Source organism: Perognathus longimembris, chromosome 22, assembly GCF_023159225.1.
Source record: "Perognathus longimembris pacificus isolate PPM17 chromosome 22, ASM2315922v1, whole genome shotgun sequence".
Taxonomy (NCBI): Eukaryota; Metazoa; Chordata; class Mammalia; order Rodentia; family Heteromyidae; genus Perognathus; species Perognathus longimembris.
The window spans coordinates 8,974,933-9,000,280 of NC_063182.1; the positions used below are offsets into that span (position 1 = coordinate 8,974,933).

General features: G+C 49.1%; 1 protein-coding gene and 1 long non-coding RNA gene across 4 annotated transcripts in view; one reads left to right on the top strand and one right to left on the bottom strand.

Annotated features, from left to right (window-relative positions):
• Positions 1 to 8,044: 8,044 nt before the first annotated feature.
• Positions 8,045 to 24,790, top strand: LOC125340194. Its single transcript, XR_007208697.1, has 3 exons — positions 8,045 to 8,075; positions 13,310 to 13,314; positions 24,627 to 24,790. It is a non-coding gene; the product is annotated as an uncharacterized LOC125340194 (long non-coding RNA).
• The window catches only part of Ctnna1 (catenin alpha 1), a 125,791-nt gene continuing 109,610 nt past the window's right edge, over positions 9,168 to 25,348 (bottom strand). For all 3 annotated transcript variants that reach the window (XM_048331633.1, XM_048331632.1, XM_048331635.1), the window contains 8 exons: positions 18,796 to 18,952; positions 16,187 to 16,387; positions 15,500 to 15,651; positions 14,158 to 14,268; positions 12,935 to 13,116; positions 12,717 to 12,822; positions 10,803 to 10,937; positions 9,168 to 10,219 (listed from right to left, as the gene is read on the bottom strand). In XM_048331633.1, the coding sequence (XP_048187590.1) occupies positions 9,932 to 10,219; positions 10,803 to 10,937; positions 12,717 to 12,822; positions 12,935 to 13,116; positions 14,158 to 14,268; positions 15,500 to 15,651; positions 16,187 to 16,387; positions 18,796 to 18,952 (1,332 nt within the window). In that variant the 3' untranslated portion in view covers positions 9,168 to 9,931. The remainder of the gene's footprint in view (positions 10,220 to 10,802; positions 10,938 to 12,716; positions 12,823 to 12,934; positions 13,117 to 14,157; positions 14,269 to 15,499; positions 15,652 to 16,186; positions 16,388 to 18,795; positions 18,953 to 25,348) is intronic.

Consider the following 25,348-nt stretch of genomic DNA (forward strand, 5'->3'; position numbering starts at 1 on the left):
CCTACTCTCAGACACCTTTGCCTTGGCTTTGAACCCTCCCGCAGCCTGGGAGGTGGATTCTGCAGGGGACCGAAGGGTGTTTTGGGGAGGGTAGAGCACGCACAGTGGGGTGCGCATTGTGGGGGTTTGCAGGGGGGGGGTTCAGTTAGACGCAGTGAAACGAGGCCCAGGAGCAGTAGTGGAGCTGCTGTAGTCACGAAGAGCTGGGCATGGTTCCAGAAGAGCATAGCAAAGAGCCACTTGATGGCAGCTTGTGGGTGGTTTGAGAAGGGGGGTGTGGCTGCCTTGGCCGCTGGCATGGGAAGAGAGGAGGACTTGGGTTGGGGCTGGGGCTGAACCTGGGCTAGGACACATCCTTGCAGAGGTGGTTGCTGAGCCACGGAGCAGATGTTGGCCTGGAACAGGCTGGCAAGACTGTGGGGAGCTATGCCGGTCCCCTGGGTGCTAGCAGGGCAAGGCTTAGGTCACTGTGAGTGAGGCCCACTGCTAGTTTAGCTCAGATCCCCAGTGACTCTTCCACCTCCGGTGTGCTGTGTAGAATAGCAGGATTGTATGGCCACGGGAGGCCACCAGTTCCTAGAACTTTCTTGGGACCCAGGAACGAGCCATGAGGGCTGCTGACCGCAGGCTGCCAAAGGTCCTTTCACCCTTCCGCCCCCACCCCCCCACTCCCTCGGGATGGGGAGGTGGCGCGTGCCGCTGTAACCTGTTTGGACTCAGTCAGGTTCGTCTTGGGAATTCCAGGAAGGGAGAGAGCAGACGACCCAGGATTCGGGTCTGGACTACTCGGCGCATCTTTGATCACTATCTGGAGGGAACCCCTTCTTTGCCTGCCCCTTGGCTACCCTGTCCTGGGTAGTGAGGCAAACAGCAGTGAGACCGCAGGCACTAGCCTGGGTGCTGTGGCTTCTCTCCAGCACAGCCTGGAAGCTGCCGCCGCCTCCTCCACGCGCCGGGCCTTGCGCGGCCTTGCAGGGAGAAGGACCGAGAGCCAGGGTGGGCGCCCACCCGGACTGCTGACGCCCTTTCCGAGCTGACCCAGGCCCTCGGGAAAGATGGCAGACACAAGGAGTGGCATGGTGGGAAAGAGTCCGCACACGCCACCCCCTCAGCACGCGTGGTTCTCATTAATTGACTTGTTCATTCTTGTATTCAAGTGGAATTGGTTGGTTAGTGCTAAGCCTGGGCGTGCTGGGGCTCACGAGTCCACACTCCATCTTGAGAGCTCAGTGCGGCAGGGAGAGGGGCACAGGGTAGCAAGGGGGCGTCATGGGGCTGAGAAGGCCGCTAGTGAAGGTCAGAGAAGGCCAATGGTACTCAAGCGGGAGACTCGAAGACAGGCCAGGGAAAGGTGGAGAGGGTGTCAGCTCCGTGAAGACACGGGAGGGCCCGGAGTGGCGAGGAGAGCGGTCAGTGGGGAGCACTCACGCAGGTGAGTGTTGCTGGAGGAAGCAGGAGGGCCCGGGGTGGCGAGGAGAGCGGTCAGTGGGGAGCACTCACGCAGGTGAGTGTTGCTGGAGGAAGCAGGAGGGAGGAGGGTGAGGAGAGCGGTCAGTGGGGAGCACTCACGCAGGTGAGTGTTGCTGGAGGAAGCAGGAGGGAGGAGGGTGAGGAGAGCGGTCAGTGGGGAGCACTCACGCAGGTGAGTGTTGCTGGAGGAAGCAGGAGGGAGGAGGGTGAGGAGAGCGGTCAGTGGGGAGCACTCACGCAGGTGAGTGTTGATGGAGGAAGCAGGAGGGAGGAGGGTGAGGAGAGCGGTCAGTGGGGAGCACTCACGCAGGTGAGTGTTGCTGGAGGAAGCAGGAGGGAGGAGGGTGAGGAGAGCGGTCAGTGGGGAGCACTCACGCAGGTGAGTGTTGCTGGAGGAAGCAGGAGGGAGGAGGGCCGAGAGCAGAGGCGCAGTGGCGTTGGTGGTGGTGGTGACCGTTAGTGCTGAACAGAGGTCGTGGCAGGGCTTCGGGCAGCCCCGGCTGTGTTGACACGTCCCTTCCACACACGCCAAGACCTGCTGTGAGCAAGACAGTGACAGGAAGCATAGTGTGAGTGACAACACGAAGCACTGTGGGGCTGCAGCGGTCAGGAAGCCACGGAGTGAGGTGAGTGTTGCTATCAAAGCCACGAGCTGCGCCAGGGCAGAAGTCCCCAGGCGGGGCAGAAGTCCCCAGGCGGGGCAGCGAGCAAGGGAAGGAGGACTGACTTCCAGGGCAGGGAGAGACCCGAATGACTCGTGGAGAAGCCAGCTGTCCCCCGTGGGGGTGAGGCACAGGCAGCACCGGCTGCAGTGGAAAGGGGTGGGGGCAGGTGGGCGAGGAGGGGAAGAGGAGACGCAGGGTAGTTTGTGTGGAAGCGTCTCCTGTGGACAGCCGAGGCCGGAGGTGGAAAGGCCGCACTGCGCTCGCTCGGTGGAGGGGGAGAGGCCGACTCGCGCTCGCTCGGTGGAGGGGGAGAGGCCGACCCGCACTCGCTTGGTAGAGGGGGAGAGGCCGATCCATGCTTGGTTGCTCGGGCTCAGAAGCCAGGAACAGGGCTGTGAAACTGGCATTATTATACATCATGTAAACCTGTGATTAGGTAACAGCTTAAACAGACAGAGTAATTTACACAGTATCTTGTAAATGAAGAGAGAATAAAGCTCAAACAAAACAGAATTAAAGGGCTGGGAATATGGCCTAGTGGCAAGAGTGCTTGCCTCGTATACATGAGGCCCTGGGTTCGATTCCTCAGCACCACATATACAGAAAACGGCCAGAAGTGGCGCTGTGGTTCAAGTGGCAGAGTGCTAGCCTTGAGCAAAAAGAAGCCAGGGACAGTGCTCAGGCCCTGAGTTCATGGCCTAGGACTAGCCAAAAAAAAATAAAAAAGAAAACAGAATTAAAGGAAACCATAGATATAAAAGCAGAAACAATAAAACTGAAGACAAAAATTAGAGGAAATCAATTAAACTAAGAGATGGATTTTTTATAAAGAGGGAAGGCATAAATATTGGGGATGAAAGGAGATATCACTACAAACTCCATAGGCATTAAAGGATAATAAGTGGATATACTATAATGATAAATCAGTTTGACAAGGTAAAGGAATTAATTGGCCAATTCCTTGAGAAGGTATCTTATGGTATCAGGTTTCTGTTGCTCGGAAACGAATTACCTTCAAGCCTTAAAACACCCCAATAAATGCTTTGCTTGGTTGGAAGTCACAGGACAAAAATCAAGGTCAGCTACGCACCAGTGGCTCCTACCTATAATCCTAGCTATTCAGGTGCCTGAGGTCTGAGAATCATGGTTCAAAGTCAGCCCAGGCTGACGAACCCAAGACTTTTAATTCTAATTATTCAAATGATAGACTACCAGTAGTGAGTGAAAAAGCCAAATTGAGAGTACAAACCCTGAGTTTAAGCCCTAATACTGGCATGCATGCAAGTGTGTGTGTGTGTGTGTTCCAGAGTGGGAGCAGGGTCTCTTCCAGCTTCAAGAAGAGCCGCCTCGGAACGGATGCCATCCTTCACTCTCAGAACGAGCAGAGAGCTTCTGTCTGCCATTGCTCTTAAAATTTATTTAGAAGTGATACAGTTTCAGAGACTGAATTCCAGGCCTTGGAATAAGTAGTCTAGGTCAGCTCAAGTCATTATATTCACAGACCAAGGGGGAAAAAAGTAGAGGCTGGTAAGCATTTGGCCAAGTCCAATACTAGAACCTAGTAAAAGCCGCCACAGCTGAGGCTGCAGCTCGGTGGCAGAGCCCTTGCGTGGCATGCACCAAGGCCCGGTTTCCATCCTCAGTAAACCGGCCAGGCACCAGTGGCTCCCGCTTGTAACCCTAGCTTTGGAAGGATAGTGGTGGGAGGCCAGCCCTAGACGGACATTCAAGACTCCTCAACCAGGAGATGAACGTGGTGCCACGTGCCTATCTTAGCTGTGTGGAAGGCTGGGATTAGGAGGACTGCAGTTTCAGGACAGCCTGTGCAAAAAAACCTCTGAGACTCCATGTCAAGGGAAAGAGGCTGGACTAGCAGTGCGTGATTGTTACCTCAGGTATGACAAGCCGGAAATAGGTAGATTGTAGTCTAGGCACACACAGGAAGAAAGACACTATTTCAAAAATAAGCAGAGCCAAAAAAGGGTTGGAGGCATGGCTCAACAGTAGAGTTCCTGCCAAGTAATTGTGAAGCCCTGATCGAATCGTAGTATTGCTAAAAGCAAAACCACTCAGTAAATCACAAATAAAAAGGGAACTGTTAACCTCATGAAAGAAAACTACATTAAAACCTACACCTAACCTCAAACTTAATAGTGAAAGGCCCCTAAGATTGAAACAAGAGAAGTATTTCTCGTAACTTCTTCTCAATTTTGTCCTGAAGTCCTGGGTGGCATGCTTAAAACAAGAAAATAGAATAAAAAGCATATAGATTGGAAAAGAAGTAAAACTAGATTCACAGATGACATGATTGTTAAGGTAGAAATTTTCATGGAATCAATGAGAAATCTAGAACTAGCAAATGAGTTTATCAAGGACAGGAGACAAGGTCAATGTACAGAAATCAATTGTATTTCTGTACACTAGCAATGAACAATTAGAAATTAAAGTGTAAAAACAGAACAGTTTATAATAGCATTGGAAAAGTGACGTGTGAGATTCTGTGCCCAAAACTCGAACACGGATGAAGGAAATCAAAGATCTGAATAATGAGAGGCATATTGAGTTCATGAATTAGAAGAGTCGATAACACAGATGTAGTCCCCACAAAATTAATCCACAGACCCAGTGCAACCCTGGCAGGAAATTTGTAGATGTCAAGTGTCTTTCTTGCAGGTTTATGTGGGAACCTGGAGGAACTAGAATCGCTAGAAATTTTGAAAAAGAGCAAAGTTGGGGGGCTGATTTCAAGACCACAAAGCTATGGCAGTCAAGGCATTGTGACTGGTCAGAGGGCAGACACAAAGACCAGCGAATCACGGCGCAAAACCACGGTAGTCTCTCCTTATGCACGCACATCCCTTCTGGGACCTCTGTGCACACCAGACCGCCCTGACAGTACCAAGTGCCGTGCAGTCTAGTGTTTTCTATAAATGGACAAGTTGATGGGTGTGCACCTGTGGTTCAAGTGGTAGAGTGCTAGCCTTGAGCAAAAGAGCTCCGGGGCAGTGCCCAGGCCCTGAGTCCAACCAACACCCCACCCCCCCAAATCACAAATGTACCAATTGAATGCCTTTCCTACCTTAACCACCCACCACCCCCTGTGCGTGCACTGTAGCAGTTTTAAGGTGTGATAGCAAAATTAGTATAGAGTTACTTTTCTTCATAATTTCTCATACAGAAGATTCATTCTTAATATAGATTTTAGCAACTTCAATATACGTTTGTTTTTTGTTTCCTCATTAAGTTGAGAAATTTCACCTCTCCTTAAAGGTAGCACTTTGTAGCTCCCGAGGCCTATCTGAAGCAGCGTGGCTAGGCGTGGCTAGGCGTGGCTGGTGGGGGTGGCACGCAGAGCGTGGTGCCGAGGGGGGTGTCTCCGAAGAGCACGCAGCTCCAGTGGCGTGCAGCGTGAAGCACGTGAAATGCTAGTTTGGGCAACTTCTCATCTTAATATTTTTGGGCCAAGCTTTACCAAGGAATTGAAGCTGCAAAAGGCAATACTGGACAAGAGATGACTGCATTATTTAGTTGAATTGCAATTTGACAAAAGTACAAAGGCACCTGGTGGAGAAAGGATTGCCTTTTCAATAAGTGCTGCTTATCCAGTTGGATAGCTGTTTTTGTTTTTTGAAATGAGTGCTTCATATCTTGCACAAAATTAACTTTAACCATAGATTTAACTATAAAATTATAAAACCTTTTATAAACAAAAACAGGAGATAAATCTCTGACTTTTGAAGTTGGACAAAGTAGACTTTTGTTCGGTGAAAGTGTTAATAGTAAAGCCAGGGAAAATGTAATTTGTAAATATTTCATAAAGTTATGTGTTGAGAACCTGTTTTAATTTTTTAAAGCTCTTCAATCTTTAGTTTAAAAAAAGCAACACAAAAAAATCTGTTACCCCAATAAAATAGACAAAAAGTTTGAAAAGATGTTAGTAAAATACCATTTGCCACACTCTCAATCTACTGAAGCGACTGAACAGCCCCGAGCTGCTGGATCCGATCCGATCCGTATGCATTGTGGAGGAACGCAGTGGGGGGATGGGCCCCACAGAAAACAGCCATTGAGCCGTCCTTGCCATTGAGCCCAGCCCGCTGTTGGCTTTGTGCTCTTTGGTTTCGAGATGGCGGCTCACTAACTGCCTGGGCTAGCTTCAAACTGCTCATCCTCCTGCCTGAGGCTCCTTATTAGTTGGGTTTACAAGTGTGGGCCACATGTCCTACTTAGAACAAAACAGTTTTATTCCTAGATGTTTACTCAAGATGAAGAAAATTGTTATACAAAGGCTATACAAAGGCTTTACTTCAAACTTCTAGTTAAAAATTTTTTCAAAAAGTAAACTAGAAGAATAAATTAATAAACGATGGCACATCCCCATGGAATACTTGGCAATAAAAAAGACCAAGCAGGTTGCACACAACCCTTTCCATACTTCCAGGCAATCTCCTGATTGAATTGCATTGTGTAACAGGTAGCAGACAAAGGCATGCGCTTCCATTTCCATGACATTCTGATAAGGATAAGTCTAGGGAAAGGATGCTTGCCAAGACTTAGGGTACGTGGAGGTTTGACTCTCCTGGGACAGCACCCGAAATCTGTGTGAATCGTACAGGAAAAGGGGCTGCATTTGTCAAAACTCGAGTCGTACAACAGAAAGAATGGGGCTCACTCCACTGACATTCTAGCTTAGGTTCCAAAACAGGAAAACATTTCAAAGTCCTCTTTTCCCCTAATTCGAGTGCGCCCTTCTTCCCACTGCACCCGCGGCCGCGGCCGGCACGAGGGCAGCTGGACGATGCCGGACCGAGGCTCAGCCTTTGTTCTGCTGGTTGCGTGGACTTCAGAAAAGGCCGAGGGTCTCGGTGCTAAAGCCTGCTGCTCGTGGCACACACCGCCAGCGGCGCAGACGGAGCGAACTCGACGTGGGCCGTGGCGCCTCGCGGGCCGTGGGCCCAGTTGTTTCTGTTTCCCTTTCAGCTGCTTACGAGCACTCACCGAGAACCGGACTCTGAGGCCGCTGCCACCCCATGCCGGCGGCGGCGGCGGCTCCGGCTCCCGGAGCCCAGCGGGCAGGTGGGGCTGGCGGCCGTGGGGCCCGCTCCGCCTGCCCCGAGTCGCCCTCTGCAGTGGCATCGCGGCCTGTGGAGGGACGCCCTGCGGGACCACACCTGAGCCCGGACCAGGCTGCAGAGGTGACGGCGGGGGCGCGGAGGTGACAGGTGGGGCTGCAGAGGTGACGGCGGGGGCGCGGAGGTGACAGGTGTGGCTGCAGAGGTGACGGCGGGGGCGCGGAGGTGACAGGTGTGGCTGCAGAGGTGACGGCGGGGGCGCGGAGGTGACAGGTGTGGCGAGCCGGGCGCCTGCCTTTGCGAGCACACCCAGGGCGTAGTGAGCGGGGCAGCCCGGGCCGGGGCCTCTGAGGACAGTTGAGTGGCCTTGGCCCACTGGAGGGAGACGCCGAGGGTCGGCAGGTGGGCTGGATGGGATGGGATGGGGGGGGGTTGGCTGGGGTGCAGGGCAGAGGTCACTAGGCGAAACAGCTGGGGACAGGCTCCATGTCCTCAGGCTCCATGGAGCTCAGGCCTGGGGAACGGGTGGAGAAGGTTAAACTGATGGAAACAAAAGCCCTGAGAATGTCCCCAAGAGTTAGCGGAGAGGAGGGGCTAGGCAGAGGGAGGAAGCAGGGGAGGCTGCTGGAAAGCATCGGGCTATCTCTTGGTGCCTTTTTTGGGGGTCGGTCATGGGGCTTGAACTGGGCCTGGGCCCTGTCCCTGAGCTCTTCGGCTCGGGCTGGCGCCCTACCACTAGAGCCACTGCTCCACTTCCGGTTTTCTGGTGATTCATTGGAGATGACTCTCACGGACGTTCCTGCCTGGGCTGGCTTTGAACTGCTAGCCTCAGAGATCAGCCTCCTGAGTAGCTAGGATGACACGCGTGGTCCTTCTATATGTGCAGGGCTCTAGGCCTTGGCCATCCAGTGGCGAAATGAAGCCTACTGTAGGTTAATAAACAAGTGTGTGGAGCCCAGTGCTGTGACAAGAAGGCGGCTAGAGCTGGCGGCTCATGCTGTGATCCTAGCTCCCTAGGATGTGGATAGGCAGGATCAAGAAAGGCGAGCAGCCCGGAGAAAAAGTTTGTGACAGCCTGAGCCAATTAACACCAAAAAACGAAAAACGAGGTAGTGACACCGCTCATCCCAGCAGTATGGGAAGCATAAATAGTCTAGGAAATGTGAAACCGTATTTGGTGAGAGAAAGACAGGAGAGGATAAGAAGCTACGGAAATTGAAGCCTTGGGCTATTGCGAGGGATATAGAAGCCACTGGAAAGTTCGAGCTCAGGGAGGGATGCAAACTGACTTGCCAGAGAGGAATTCCTTAAGCGGACTGGCTGTCCGCTTCCTGGAACTCAGCCGCCCGGGCGTCCAGCAGCAGTGATGCGGCCACTCTCCAGACCAGGTGGTGGTGGTGTCGGTACGGAGGCTTGAACTCAGGCCCCTGCTCTTGCTTGGCTTGACAGATGAAAGGGACAGCCGCTCACCCCCAGCCAGAAGGAAGGCAGCAAACCAGCGACCTCCCGAGCCTCCCATGGAAAGCGGTAAGATGGAAGCCGAGGAGAGCGGGCAAGGGGAGCGGGGCTGGCACGGCACGGAGAGGAAGGGAGGACGGCGGCGGGCTACTCCTTCAGGGGCTTTGCCAAAGATGATGAGTGCTCGGGAGAGACAAGGGGCGAAAGATGGTTCCGATGTCCACGGCGTGCCTGAGTGACAGGAATGACACCGAAGCGGAGGTGCAGCCTGGGAAGTTGAACGGGCGAGGCTCTCCCCGTCAGCCGCGAGGGCCTGTGCATCCCCAGAGCCACAGCAGAGCCGCCGGCGGGCCAGGCCCTCCCCCGGGTGCGCGCCTGCGTGCTGCCACCCGAGCCACGCCCGACACCCCCGGTGTGTGGGGAGACCCGCCCTCACTAGCTCTGGCACGCCTGGCTATGACTCATCTCAAAGGCAAAGAAAATGACTTTGGCCTCTTAAGACTTGGTTTCATGAAGTGGACTTTATTGGGAAAAGTTAGTGTAAAAAACATTCAAATTCATAAGATTTAAATAAGACAGTAAAATTATACCTTGTAGCTATAGTAATCACAAATAAGGTAAAGTCTAAATTATCGCCTAAGCAAACACTAGTGCGTCAGGCTTCCGTCGGGAGCCCAAGGCAGGAAACGGCATTTATTACAAGTGAGCCCAATGATGAATTTGCATTGGAAGCTGGAAGAAAGGGGGAAAGGCAACTTTATTAATGGCCTGCAGCAGAGTACATTAGTAATTGTAGCCATGCATTATAATTCCCATTTCATAAAGAGAGTCATCAGTTTTTTCGTGATCTATTATGTTTTACTTCATATGGTTCATTCCTCAGAGCTTTCTGGTAAATTCCTTCCACACAGCCTGTGCCTCGGGCTGCTCACTGAGGACCACACTGCGCACACCCCAGGCCGACGAAGCGAGCCTCTCTCCTCAAACCTTCACCTCCTCTGGAAAACACGTATCCAACCTAGTTATGAGTATCACTAACAAGTTAATGTGGTTTTCTCTTTGGTTATGAATTTATTTTCATTAAGCTTATAAAAATATAACTAGAAATATGCTTGATTTCTAGAAAAGCATTTTTTGACCAATTTAAAAACACAAATATTGTCCTTACAAAACTCATCACCTTGGTTCAAAAATCTGCCTTTTCCGGGGCCTCTAACCTGTGTTCTCTACGTAGCAAATGCGTGTGCGTGAGGACAGGAGCCGGGCCTAGATGCTCTCCATGGCCTTGAACTCGCTGAGGGCCTGCACGGGGTTCACGTGCTTCTTCTGAGACGCTCGCTTGATCTTGGTCTGCGTCTCGTCCTGTTTCTCTCTCTTCACCAAGGGCTTCTTTTCCGGCGCCTTCATCTTCCACGACACGGCGGGCAGGTTGAGGGAAGCCATGCCCTGCGACTTCTGGTACTTGGTGGAGGCCACGTAGGAGGCCTTCACCGTCTGCACCACTGCGTTCATCAAGTTCTTGGCTGCTTGGATCAGAGACATTGCGCTGTCCACCTGCGAGACACAGACAGGGAGGTGTGGGGGGGCTGCTGAGGGACCCAGCGGGAGGCCCCTTGTGTGAGGCTGGGCTGGGCAGCCTGGCTGAGGCAGCCATTGGGGCTCATCAGGCACCCCCCCCTCCCCCAGTCTCCTACACCCACGCTGTAGCAGATACATGCAAATGGCCACATCAATTTGTTCAAAGTACTTCTTTTCAGGGAAATTCCATGAGATTAACAAACCGTGGGACCCAGGAGAGTCCAATATAGTGACCAAAGTGCCCAGAACTGTGACTTGATCAACAGCTCAACTCAGGCACTTGAGTGATGAGTTTTGAGTAGACAGCTTCTATATGTCTACTTTGTAACTTTTCACAGGATTCATTCCTCTCTGGGAGAAGGAAAGCTGTGTTAAAAAGAGCTGCCACTTAGCATGAGGAGAGGCACAGCCTGTGGCCTCCAGGGACTAAGGCGGACCTGTGGAGAGCTGCCCGGCCCCTCCCCAATTGGGGCCGTTTGAGTAAGTGGCCGAGAGGCTCCTTTCTTGTAGATAAGGTCAATCCCTTCCCACCCAGCACCTTCCCACCACCGATGCTTACCCCAGAGACGACGAGCTCTCCCCCCAGGTTCTGAACCTCGGCCTTGACTTTGCTGCAGATGTTGAGCTGATGGCAGTAGAGCGCGATGCGCTGCAGGTAGGCGAGGAGGTCCTGCTTGCAGGCCGAGTCTGGGCACTGCGGGGAGAAGGAGACTCAGGCCTGGCCCATACCCCCAGCCATGCCTCACGAGATCTGCACGGCACTAACGCTCCCCCTCTCAGAATCAAGGAGAGTACAGATGCATTACTGAATTCCCTGAGGCGATCACGTCTTCTGGCCACTCTGGAGAAGGTCAGGGAGCCCTCCCGTCACTTAACTCCACAACTGAGGAGAAACCACCCCAGACAGACGGGCGAGAGCCGGCCCTGCAGAAAAGGCACACCGCTATCCAGTTATCCTCATCCCGACGCATATGCAAGCACCTGACCACAGGAAATAGCCACTTTGGGCCGTGATGGTAAGTAAACCAAAGCAAAAAAAAAGAGCTTGCTGCAAAGTGAAAAGGGCGGCGTGGGCCGGGTCTAGACTTCCTGCTGATGCTCAGGGCATCCGGAAGGCTCTACCCAGAGAAGGAAAGTCAGCACTATCCTGATGGGCACAACAAACGAAGCTACCAGTAAGGCACAAAACAGGCTCAGAGTCCATTCTGGAGTTTCTGAATTGTACTCTAAGAAGCGAGCCAGCCCAAGTCTGGTTTGCGTATTATGAGGACTATGTTGGCTGTGTGCAGAGATGGAGTGGGGAGAAGCAGGAGACAGGGGAGCCAGAGTCGTGCAGCTCACTGGGTGGAAATCTGGGTGTGAGCTGTTTATTCCAAACAGGAAAACCACAGAGCGGCTACATACATTTGGTCACGGGGCTTCTTTCTCACGGAGGGAAGTGCGGTCAGAACGACCACAGAGCCAGCTTGAGAAAGCTTGAGACACTCATTCATCCTTACGCCCAGGTCAGAACTGCTGAATGCAGGGAACGCTTGGACAAGTCTTGGAACGGATGGGAAACGTGCTCTAGAAAAGTTCTCCACCTGAGGGAGTGAGGGTACGCGACGGTGAAGAAGACCGCGGCCCCCAGGCTCGTGAGGAGGGGCCCGTGGGCAGGGCTGGGCGGCACAGGTAGCCCTGCGGTGGCCGCGGTGAGGAAGGCTAGCCGCCGAGCTAAGCGGGACCCAGGTCTTGAAGGCCTGCGGAATCACTGAGGCAAGACGGCCCAGCCAGCTGTGCCGCTCCAGTGGTTCTCGTGGCTGTCCACAGCGTCCGTCTACATTCATCATTTTTATGATCTCTTGTATAATGCTATAAATAGCCAAATGGCCCTGTTCCAAGTGGGGTTTTTTTTTGGGGGGGGGGGGGTGTTGGTCATGGGGCTTGAACTCTGGATCTGGGTGCTGTCCTGAGCTCTTCAGCTCGAGGCTGGTGCTCTACCGCTTGAGCCACAGCGCCACTCAGATCTGTTCTCTTATAAAACCCAGCCCCAGCAACTAAGATCACGAATTCAGACATTCTTTGCAATTTATGCTGGAATTAAATAAGTAGGTTAGAAGACTTTTTAGAGATGAGTAACAGAAAAGTTATGGCCTATGAGAAGAATCATTTCAGCCGGGAGCCTGGGGTGCCAGTGGTTTGCGCCTGTAACACTAGCTGCTCAGGAAGGAGGCTGAGGCTCAAAGCCAGCCTGGGCAGGGAAATCTCCAAGCTACTCAGAAAAAGCTGGATGTGGAACTGTGGCTCAAATGGCAGAGTGCTAACCCTGAACACAGAGGCTCAGGGATGGTGCCCAGGCCCTGAGTTCAAGTCCCAGGACTACCCGCCTACCCCCCTACCTCCCAAGGGCAAGGTCATCATTTAGGCACGTCCGCAACGGTCGGGCTGCATGCGTCTAGCTGAGCTGAGCCCACCAGGCAGACCCGTTACTCACGTGGTCGGCGATGGTCCGGCCCAGTTTATCCATCCTAGACCCAGCCTCCGCAATCTTCTTGGCAGCGCTGATGACATCGGATGTATTTTTGAGTGGTCCTTTCCCTCTGAAAAGAGAACGCGCATCTCTGTCCAGATGCCTCTGCTGGCTGGAGACTAGAGACAGTGCCTGCCAGCGGCGCGGCCTCTGGGCTGGGGCAGGCCTCCGCTTGCGCTTACCGGGTGAAGTCGGTCATCTCCATCATAATCATGCACATCTGCTTGGCCAGCACAATGATGTCGTTGCCACTGTCGTCCCATTTGGACACTTCCGCATCCAGCTTGCTTTTCTCTTCCTGGAAACTGGCCACCTGTTCTGCAATCTTTGCTTTTTGCTCCTGGGGAAGCTGGGCCATGATCGCCTACAACCAGAAGCACAGAACACTGTACGCAAGGAGAATAGCAAGTTCTCACAGTGCACTGGCCAACGGCACTTCCAATAGGTAATCTATGACACATGATAATAATTTAATAGGTTTTATTTTGCCTGAAGGGCTATTTCTTCTAATTTTCGCAGAAGTGTATGGCAGCCTGAATTCCCGACCCACTTTCAAGAGCCAGTTTCCATGGGGAAGGAAAGTATGCGAAGGGTAGAGGCTAACGAGGAAGCCTCTGTAGAGAGGACCAGGTGAGCTTTAAAAGTTTCATCCCTCGCCTTCTTGGTAAAAAGTAAAGAAAACAAGGGCGGAATGAATGTGTGCACTCCTCTCTCCCTGCGGGGCTCGAATGGACATCAGGAATGGTTTTAGAATCTAAAATGTAAACAGGGAAGCCAAGCATTTGCTGAGGGATATGTCTGTTAGCTACTTGCTGGGAGGCTTAAAGCCCATTTAACCCCGCTGACCCGTTCAAGGCCTGGGACAAGGGCTCCTGGGACAAGGGCACGTTCAGCTCCTGAAAGTGCTCACGACAGAGCAGGAATTCCAAGGAATGAAAAAGTAAACTCCTTAGAAATATATTTTGGCATCCTTCCAAAAACTTAAATGCCACTGATTGAAGAGTTACTCAAATGCATGCCATGTTTTTCTTGAATGTACGTACCACTGTTGTTTTTTAATGCATGGATAATTAAATAGCTCATACCCATAGCATCCGTGAGACGGCAAAGGCAGCCAAGTTTCACCATGGTTTTTAACAAATATTACATTGACCAAATCCTAAGCCTTTTCTGACTCCGGCCTCCTGGGCTCTTATTCATGATGGAACCCTATGCTCCTATCCTGCTCCCTGCTGGAGACATCTGGGGAGAATCTACATTTGACCAGCAGATGCCACGACTTTTCTTTCTCCAAGAAAGAAAATAAACATGGAGCTGAGCACTGACAGAACTGTCTTGGGAGAGCGGAGGGCACGCTTGACAGGGACAGCAAAGGTCGGCAGCGCAAACGGCAGTGCTTCCTTACCCGAGCACTCTGGCCAGCTATCAGCTGGTCGTCTTCTGTTTGGACACTTGTCCTACTTCGGACATCAAAATCTTCCGTCTCGAAATCGGAGTCATCCAGCTCTTCAGGGGTCTGCCGCCAAGACAGACAGACATGGTGAGTCAGACAGCCATGGCGTCGGCGCCCCAGCCGTGCTCTCGAAGCCCCGCGGCCATGGGTGTCTGTGGTTCTGGACACTCGTGCGTGCTCCTATCACTCATCATTTCCATGTGAGCTGCACACTGGCACTTTTCAAAGAATGCTTAAAAGGTACAGAGCTCATTTGGACCACAATAAAAAATTATAATACAGATTTCATGAAAAGTTTTGTGTGCGTGTGGCGGTACTGGAGCTGGAGCTGCGGGCCTCGTGCTTGGCGAGCGGGCGCCGCCCCTTTGAGCCCCGCCGGCCGAGGACTGGGTTTGTAAGTGCACTTCCGCAACACCCACATCGAGGTGAAGGTCGGGGCTCTCCTCCGGGGCAAAGTGCCTGCCTGGTAAGTGCACGGCCCTGAGGCAAACACCAGTGTGTGTGTGTGGGGGGGGGGGGGGTCCTACAGCATTAAGCAGACTCGTGACTTCTCTATTTCACCATACAAATTGTCACCGCGTTTCCTCTCAGGGTGAGGAGGCCTGCAATAGTCCAGGTTTGTTTAAAACCTTTATCAAAGGGAAAGAACGTGACAGGCGAGGCTTAGTACATCAAAGGGACCTGCTGGTTCTAGGCTTCTGCTGTCGCTAGGATGTCGTGTTCTCACACCATGTCAGCTTCGGGCGGCTGTCGGCCAAGGGGCAGCAGGAGGGGCAGCTGGGGTTGGCTCCGCCTGGCCGCCACGCCGGGCCCGCATGCAGCTCGCACTCTGCCCAGGCCCGCACCCGGGGAGAGCGCGGAGCAAGTGTCGCAGTTCGTCCCATCACGGGGTGGGCAAGGGCCGGGGAGCAGCTCCAGCAGCGCCCAGCCCCCAGTCCGTACCCCCAACCCACTCAGGCGGGGTGCAGCTGTGAACAGCGCCATCCACCTGCTCAAGGAAAGAGCCTCTTTCCAAAATCAACTCCACTTTCCCTTCTAAGTCACGCTGAAGACTCACGCCACGGTGACTGCCCCAAATAAACCCTTCAAGGCGAATTCGTGCTAGTGCTGCTTCTGGGCTCCACTTTGTGCTCTGACTTAAAAATAACAGTCATTTCAGACAACATTATTCAATCTGTCTTATTCTGACTGCTCTTGGGGTCATGGTTTTTATCTGCTGCCTCTGCATCCGCAAAGCTGCAGAATGATGCATTGCTCAAGTTCCGCAAATGATAAGCGGGAGGCCGTTACTCACCCTGATCATCAGCACTGCTTTCCTGATGTCCCGGATCCCGTCATACACCAGGCGGGAGGCATCGATAAACTCGTTCTCGTCCATTGGCTGGGCAGGGTCTGAGCTGAGGGCTTCGACAGCTGCTTCCACTTGCTCAGTGAACCGGGGCATGACTGCGGGAGCGAGGCGGCAGGGGCGGTCACACCGGGGGCGGGTGGCATCCCCCCAGCCCCTCCCCCCAATCCTTAGAAGAGGAAAGGCTCGATGAAGATGTAAAGAGCATTCTTGAGGGCAGAAATGTCCTCACAGGCGCAGGCACGAAGGGCAGTGGTGTTACACACTCCTGATCTGCCCCCTCAGCAGATGACAGTATGGGGTTGGACAGCTGAGAACTTGGATGAGACTACTTTGAGGCTTTGCTACACTCAATAATAGAGCATTCGGCTAGTGTGCCTCTGCTAACCTTGGGCTAGATCCCTAGCAGTGAGGAAAAAGAAGAGGGAGGATACAGGCTCCATCTTCAATGAGCATTTTTCACTAAAAGATTTAATTTAGAAGTGCATCCTAACTATGTGATCAGAATGAACCCCATGATGACTAGAGTAATATGTGTGTGAGGCCTGACTTGAGAGAGGCTCTCAGCGCAGAGCCGAATGCGGGTCTCTGCTTCCTGACTCCAGGCGCGGGGGCGGGGGCGAGTCCCCCCACCTGTGTTGGAGAGCAGCTTGGTGGCCTCCAGGACCTTCTCGGTGTAGACTCCGGGCTCGTAGTTGTCCATCTCAGAGGTGACGACGTGGATGACCCGGGCTGCCCGGCCTCGGATGGCGCCGGCCGTGCGGTCCAGCCCGTCCACGTCCTTCTCTTGGAGAGCAATGACGCACTTGTTCACATCTTCCAAGATGTGGTTCTCTATAAAGAACGAGCAAGGCGGTGAGCGAGGAAGGGAGCCCTTCACCAACCGGGGGCCGCAGACCCTGGCATCTCTCATTACTGGACGTGTGTGTGGTGTCAGCCCCACGGCCAGAAGTTGGGTGGGGAGCTGGGGTGGGCGGGGGGTCCACCCCCACACACCCCACGCACGACGCTGCAGTAGGACCACAGGAAGGTTCAGGCTACGTGGAGAGGCCCTGTCTTTTAAGGCCGCATTCTGTATTATGTATCATTTCACTGGAGACACAGAACTAGAGTAACTTTCACAGAAATGCAAAACTATTTTCTTTCATATAAGGAAGCTGAAATTCGTTTATACACATATAACTAATAGATACAAATGTATTAACTGACATACGGTAGATTCAAGGGAGAATTCAAATAGTGTAATTCCTTAGAATGGCAAAAGAAGTGTTCAACAAGATAAACAGCAGGAAATGGGAACTTGAAAGGGATGGGGTGGAGTCAAGGGGTCGGAGGAATGTATGCACTACAAAATTCAGTGAGGGAAGGGGTAGGATGGTAGGATTGTCACCCCTGTGGGGTGACAATGATCGAGACACATTATATTCACATATCTACTTCCTTGAATGGCAGGCAGGAACTCCTACTCTGTCATTTTATTAAAGCCTTGCCCTATTAGTTCACTGCTGGACACATTCCCGAGCAAGCCTGTGACAGAATACTGGGAAAATGCACTAGGTAGACTTCTGAATTTCAGATGCTATGAAAACACCGCTTCTTCCTTAGAGAACAGTTTCCTGTTTTCATCTGCTAGATAGAAACTGTCTAAACTCCTTTCTATCAAGTCAGCCCTCTCTTAAACTCTCATACATTTGCATAAAAATTGAACACACTTTAAAAAGTGCATCTTCTAAAGAATTTGATTTTTCTTTACTATTCTTCTGTTTTATGTCAAACACCCTAAAGATACTGCCTGGATCCCCCATAAAATGCTGCTTGGAATCCCTTTTGTTTTCTGATTTGAAGCAAGCTGCATGAGGAACATTTGATTCTATTACATTTTACTTGGCTGAAGGACTAAAAATCTCTTGAGACCAAGCCTGAAATATATCCAACCCAATCTCAAAAAACTAGCTTCAGGAGTATAGTATCTATGGGGGGAGGGAGCTTTGCATTTTGATTTCAGAATTTGTTTGCTTAGAAGTGTGCTCTGAAGGTGGAATGTTTTCTCTAAGCCCATGAAAAAGAATAACTCAGCACTTCATTGGGAAAACAACAGAAGGCCAAGATTTCCCAAAAAAGCCATTGCTGCATTTTTGGCACCTACAAGAACGTGCTTGTAAATGTGTATGCGTGTGTGTGCGTGTGTGTGCGTGTGTGTGTGTGTGTGTGTGTTAAAGCACCAGCACCTGTAATTTGGCAGGCCTGCAAGCAACATGGATTGCCCTATCTTTTCTGGTAATTTACAGATTGTCTCCTCTCCAGTTTTCCAAGTAAAACCAAAGCTACTGGTGGCAAGGAGAACATGGGAAGACAGGGAGGCATTGGTATGCAGAACACACTGCCCTCCTTATATAGGTCACTGCTGGAGGGCTCTGCTGTGCATGTACTTACGCCCCGCTCCTCTTTCAAGCCCCACTGCCACTCACGTCTCCTACATGCCAGCCTGTGGCTCCCTTGGGCGCTTTGGCAGTTTCAGCCCTAAAGCTACTGAATCTGCCCACAGCCACTACACCCAGAAAGCCCGCACTTCCAGACAAGCCATGCAGCCGGGGCGCAGAGACCTGGTTAATGGAGAACGCACTTAATGATATTCAACTCTAAGGAGACAGGATTGAAATTTATTTCTATGATAAACACTGAATTGCATCTGACAGACATTTTCTATATGAATGTAATTTACTATGTCATTACTAGTTTATGTTTACATAATGAAATCAACTGTTTTTGTGAGGTGAATTACCCAGATTTATTTTTTCCAAGTTCATAATTAAATGGCACTTCAATATTTCCTCTCTGTTTTCTGTCTATGCATCACACAGTCGTCAGAGGTAGGCAGCTCAACAACGACCACTCTGGACGAAGAGGATGCTTCCCAAGATAGGAAAAAAATACTCTGAAAAATAACTAAAGGCGTCGTGGGCGTGGCGCGAGTGGTCCAACACCTGCCCGCGACCACGAGGTGCTAAGTGCAAACCCCCGTGGGAGGAGAGAAGACCGCAAAGGAGACAGTGCCCAGAAGCTCCTCTGTCCCAGTCCTCATGTCCTACCTACTGCTCAGAAGGCGGAGGTTACTTCTTCCTGTCAAAATTAAAACAAACAGCAGCAAACTGCCCCAATACGAGGCATCTGTACATTACTGTCACTCAGACTATGGTAATTGCACGCATTCTCACGTTTAGTCTAGGAAACCAGTTTCTTACCTGAGACAGCTAGGAAGTCGTCAATGGAAGTGATGTCATCAACAGCATCTGTGAGAACACGGACTTGTTTCTCCCACTGTTCTTTAAAAAGATCCATGTTTTCCTGGGCCAGTTTACTTTGTGGTTTTGCTGCTAGAGCCAGTGCAGCATTGATAACCTACAAGATAGTAAAGTTTACTCTTTTTTTTAGTCATGAAAATAAAACAAGGACTGGCAGTGACTTACACATATTTTACTAGTACAAATGGTATCACATAACTGCTCTAAGTATTGCAAAGACAAGTAGTGAAGTATTAAATAGAGAGTATATGTTAAAGCCAAGGTAGTAGGTTTTGTGAGGATCTGTGTTTGCATATGTGTGAATCCTGGGACTTGAACTCAGGGCTTGGGTGCTGTTCTTGAGATTTTTGTTCAAGTCCACTTGCAGCTTTTTGGTGGTTAACTGGGGATAAAGAGTCTCACAGACTTTTCTGCTGGCTTACAATCCTGAGATTAAATAGCTAGAATTACAGGTGGGAGCCACCAGCACTCAGCTCAAAGTAATAGTTTATTTGGAAAATGTAGGCAATTATAATACACACTTTAAATTCTAATCTCTCCACAGTTAACATTAATTCCAAGACTCTTCTCTTCTCATCATCATCCAAGTATAAACAGGTCAAAACTACAAACTAGAGTTCCATGCTAAATAAAATCAACTATCCTGCTTCTTTTTAAAAAAATATTCCTACATACAAATATATATTAAAACATTGACTGCTGATTATTCCCCCTTAGAAGCATATGATGTTAACCTCCTATTGTAGGACACCCAGTATTGTTTCAGTTACTCTATTAATTTGTGATGAAAACTTTGAATTTTAAGTTTTGAATTGAGACTGGGGGAGAGGGGAAATAAAATTCATTAAATAGATGTAAGTGAAAATAAACATTGTATTTAAAAATCTCTATTTTCAAATAACAGAAGTCAATTTCCCCATATTATATCTGCATTTAAATAAATGTGGCAGATAAAATATATAATGCTAAGTAAACCAGTAAGAATGCCAAAATGCCACTAGAAAACAATTTGAGACCGAGTTGGCCAAGCTAACTAAAGTGAAACAGAAACGACTAGAGAACAGGCGAGCAGGGAGGAGGTTACAATATCTGTTCATCAAATTTGAAGAGTCAAAAGTTGGTGCAATGTCTGTACTGGACAGGAAAAAAGTTTTGATGGGGATGGGGGTGGGGGGAGGATGTTTGAACTCGGCTTTGTGCTTACGGGTCAAGTCCCTAACCCTTGCTTGCTTTAGAACTTTTTCAGATAGGGTTTCATTATTCTCCTGGGGACAGTCTCAAATTAAAATTCTACTTTTGGCCTAGCTGAGATAGCAGGCATGTGCCACCAAACTGGGCTTGTCTGTTGAGATGGGTTCTCATATTTTTTGCCTGGGTTGGCCTTGAACCACTATGCTCCTAACCTCCATCCTTACACTACAGGCTTGAGCCAACCACGTCCCGCCTGGGAAGGCAATCTTTTAAACTTTTATGGGCTAGTTTCCAATACAACGTGGCTTACAGGTGGCAAGGACACGGTCTTTGTCTTGCTAATATTTTGGCGCTGGTGGTACTAACTAGGCAGGTGCTCTACTGTTTTCCTGACCCCTGTCCTCTTATTTGTTCCTGGGCTTGGTTTCTATTTTACCCAGGACAGGCTAGACTACTATCCTCTTATTTAGGTTTCCCTAAATTTATGCTGGGATAAAAGGGAACGTCATCATGCTAGTGTTGTTTTTTGTTTTTCTGCGGGGACTGAGGCTTGAACTTCACTGCTTTGTGCTTTACCTACTCAGGCTACCCTCCACTTCCATCTTTTTGCTGGTTAACTGAAGAAAGTTTCATGGACATCTCTAAGCAGGCTGTCTGCAAGCTGGCATTCTCAGCCAAGCCTCCAGTGCCGGTCCGCGCAGCTTCTCCCGGGCTGGAAGTTCTGCGAAGGCTTGCCTCCATCGCCACCTTCCCAGTGTCCGCCTCCTGACCAGCTGAGATTACAGGCGCGAGCCACTGGCACTGAGCTTCATCTTTCACCGTCAATTATGTTATCTATTGATTTTTTCCCCATTTTCAGAAACTGAAGACATTCTCTTCCTTTATTACTTTGCAATCTTAGAATTTATTCTTTATCACCTTACTTAGACAGGAGGGGACTTTTCTGTTACAAATCAGTGCTATGCGACTGTATATATTCCAATTAATCTCACCCTCTCTATCTTTCCCCACTTCTCAAAGTAATTTCAACAGGTTCACTGTTCCATTTTCACAGTCACAATTTATATCAATCATATTCAGCCTCTTTCATTCCCATTCAACCATTCCCATTCTCAACCTCTTCCAGCTAGTGCGTGCAGGTCCCTGACAAAGCCTGCTCCGCCCCCTGCCCCCCCATCAACAGCTGTCTCTGAGGTCCTTTATATGCTATTGTCATACGTTACTTCAAAAGTATTCATCATCTTTCTTTTTCCCTTTCCCATTTCCCTTCTCTTATTAAGTAGTTCCTTAGATTCATGTTCTATGTTTATCCATCTAGCTGTACAGATAGATATCCATATATATATGTATAAACACAAAATTATACACAAGTGCACACACACATAACCATGAATATGTATCTCTGTGTGTGTGTGTGTGTTCTGGGTCTTTCATTTATGAGTGAAAACTATATATATATATATTTTTTATTTTTATTTTTTTTTGGGGGGGGGGCCAGTCCTGGGCCTTGGACTCAGGGCCTGAGCACTGTCCCTGGCTTCTTTCTGCTCAAGGCTAGCACTCTGCCACTTGAGCCACAGCGCCACTTCTGGCTGTTTTCTGCATATGTGGTGCTGGGGAATCGAACCCAGGGCCTCATGTATACAAGGCAGGCACTCTTGCCACTAGGCCATATCCCCAGCCCAATATTTTGTTTTTTGAGTTTGGCTTGTGTCACTCAGTATGCGGCTCCCTAGTTGCATCCATTATCCTGCCAATGACATGATTTCATTTTTCTTTATGGCTGTGTAATATTCCATATTTTGCACAATTAACCCGTATTCATCTCTTGTTGGGCTAATTATTTAGCTATTATTAACCGTACTGCAATAAACACAGATAAGCAGGTGTTCTTCTCTCTTTTGGAGACAGGCTCGTTAGTGATATGGCAGAGTCTTAAGGAATTTCTATTTTCAATCTTTTTCTTTTTTTTTTAAAACGGTTTCACATGGCATTTTTCCAATCTTTTAAGGAACCTCCATAGTGATTTTCATCACTCAGACTCTCACGACTAGAGTACAATGTGGTTTTGATTTGCATTTCCTTAATAGCTAAAGGATGTTGAACATTTCTTTTTTTTTTAAATATATATTTTTATTATCAAACTGAATTACAGAGAGGCTACAGTTTCATACATTAGGCATTGGATACATTTCTTATACTTGAACATTTCTTTATGTATCTATTAGCCATTTCTATTTCTTCCTGTAGGAACAGTCTATTAGTTTGCTTGTCTATTATTATTATTTTTTTTTTTTTTTGCTCAAGGCTAGCACTCTGCCACTTGAGCCACAGCGCCACTTCTGGCCGTTTCTGTGTATGTGATGCTGGGGAATTGAACCCAGGGCCTCATGTATGTGAGGCAAACACTCTTGCCACTAGGCCATATCCCCAGCCACTGCTTGTCTATTATTAATTGGGTTATTTGCTTTCTTGACATTTAACTTTTTGAGTTCTTCGTAATTTTAGCTGGTGAAGATTTCTCTCCTTCCGCTCTCCCTTGATTCTGTTGATTTTTGGAGTACCTCAAGGTGTAGTCCTAGGTTACCCTAGGGTGCCAGCTCTCTTTTTTCTACATTCTTTCTATTATGATCATTTCATCCATGAAACTGATATCCATTTACCAAATATTCATACCTGTCCCCCCATTTAGACCCATCATTGCAACCCCTGAGTCACATCCAACTATGTACCCAAAGCTGAATGGTGGAGCTCAGATATTTCAAATTGAATACATTCAAAATAATGACAGACAGTTGACTTGCTGAATTGAAACCACCCGTTGTACAACTACTTAAAGAAAACAACAATAAAATCATTAATGATTTCCTGCACCAAACTATACTGAGTGGGGTTTCCTGTTCAGATTCTTGATCAACTTCAGACAACAAGAGAACTGCATTCACTTAGTCTAGTCCTGTTCAAGTCTTCTGCAAGTATGGTCTGGACACTAACTCTTCTCCTGATGTCCATTTTAGTAGAAGAAATCAAGTGATAAGAGAAAGAAATAGCAAACTCAACCCTGTGCACATGACATAGTCACACGTGGTTCACACACACCAGCATTTTCATTAGGCTCTACAGACTCTCTGTGTGATTTTTTGGTAGGCTTTAAGATCATTTATATAAATATTCTTGGTAGGTGTGATCAGCATATGTTACCATCTGTTTCTGCAGATATGTGGAAGCATTGTCACTTTTCAAGCACTTCAAAACCAAATGAAGACTATATTAAAAGCAAAGATAAGGTAAAATAGCAAGCCTAAGAATGCCGAATCTTTAGCAATCTGCTCTAAGTTGATCTATTATTTGGTCATCTGTGAACTTTATGGAGGTGTTGGTTAAATCACTGAGTTTCTCATCTAGATGGAAATCATCACTGGCAAGATTTAATGTCTGGCTGAAGGTGAAAAAGCCTTCAAGATGAAGATTCATCATTGAACTACCCAGTCTCACTAATATTAAGACAGAAATTCATTGGCATACTAACCTATCTTGAGTACTGGGGGTGTTTACATAGGAAAAAGCAAAGTAAAGGCATTGCAGATGTGTTTTGAGAATAGAGACATTAACACAAACATTCCATCTCGGGCCCTTTGTTGTGTGTCCCCAGCTCTTGTGGTTACTCCCCTCTGTCTGTGGCCACTGATGTCCAGCAGTATATGCAGAGGAAAGTTAATGCACTGTGAGCGCTCTCCACTTGAAAAAAATGGAAACTCAACCTCTTTCACTGAAACAACACTGCTCGCACTGTGGAGGACTAGGAGCTACAAAGGTGTGGCTCAAGTGGCAGAGCACCAGCCAAGCAAATCCAAGTGCAAGGCGCTGAGGAACCGCAGGGGAGGGTGGGAGGATCTGGGAGCGTGGCGAGCGCTTCCTCACTGGGCACTCAGTGCTCACTGTTGTCTTCCTCAGAGTCACTTGGTCTTTGCAGAGTGTCATATTCTTAGCCCAGCCTATTTATTCATCTTCTAACAACTTTTATAAACTGAGAAATGTTCAGCTTTTCCTTTAGTAGTTGGCTGCGTTCAGTTATTCATGTCTGTTTCATAGGCTTCAACTGAGAACAATCTCTCTCTCTCTCTCTCTTTCTTTCTCTTTCTTTCTCTTTCTTTCTGTCCTGGGGCTTGAATTCAGCCTGAGTACTGTCCCTGGGCTCTTTTTGCTCCAAGCCAGCTAGCACTTTACCATTTGAGTCACAATGACACTTCCAGCATTTTTTTTGTGATTAACTGGAGATAAAGAGTCTCATGGAGGGACTGGGAATATGGCCTAGTGGTAAAGTGCTTGCCTCATATACATGAAGCCCTGGGTTCGATTCCTCAGCACCACATATATAGAAAAAGCCGGAAGTGGCGCTGTGGCTCAAGTGGTAGAGTGCTAGCCTTGAGCAAAAAGAAGCCAGAGACAGTGCCCAGGCCTTGAGTTCAAGCCCAGGACTGGCAAAAAAAACCAAGTAAGAGTCTCATGGATTTTTCTGCCCTGGCTGGCTTTGAACTGTGATTCTCAGATCTCAGCCTCCTGCGTAGCTAGGATTATAGGCGGTACCTGGCTAAGATCACCTTTTGAATGTGGTTCCATTAAAAAAAAAGATCTGAATTCCATTCACTAAGATTTAGGCAGCTGAACAGCTGTGGAGAGTTTCAGGAGTTCCAGACTACTGAATGTAGGACAGACAAGCCATGTGGTCAGCTGACTCACTTTCCAGAAATGTTCAGTGAGCGCAGGGCCACATGCTTGTTCTAACACTGAGCCACACTCCCAGCCAGTACTAACCATTTTTATAATTATTTACTTTTTAAAGATTACCAGGAGAAGCTGGGTGCTGGTAGCTCATACCTACAATCCCATATACTCAGGACACTGAGATCTGAGGACTAAGGTTCAAAGCTATCCTGGGCAAAGAAAGCCTGTGAAACCCTTATTTCCAATTAATCACCAAAAAGCTGGAAGTGAAGCTGAGGCTAAGTGGTAGAGTGCTAGCCCTGAGTTTCAAAATAAAAAGCTCAAAGACAGGGCCCAGGCCCTGAGTTCAAGCCCTAGGGCGCACACACACACACACACACACACACACACACACACACACACACCCCCAAGACCTCACTGTGACATTCCCACACATGCATACAATACTATCCAATACTATCCTTTTAAATAAAGGGCAAAGGGTTAGGAAGATGTGATATCAAGAAGAAATGACAAGGGCTGGGAATGTGGTAGAGTGTTTGCCTAGCATGCATGAAGCCCTGGGTTCGATTCCTCA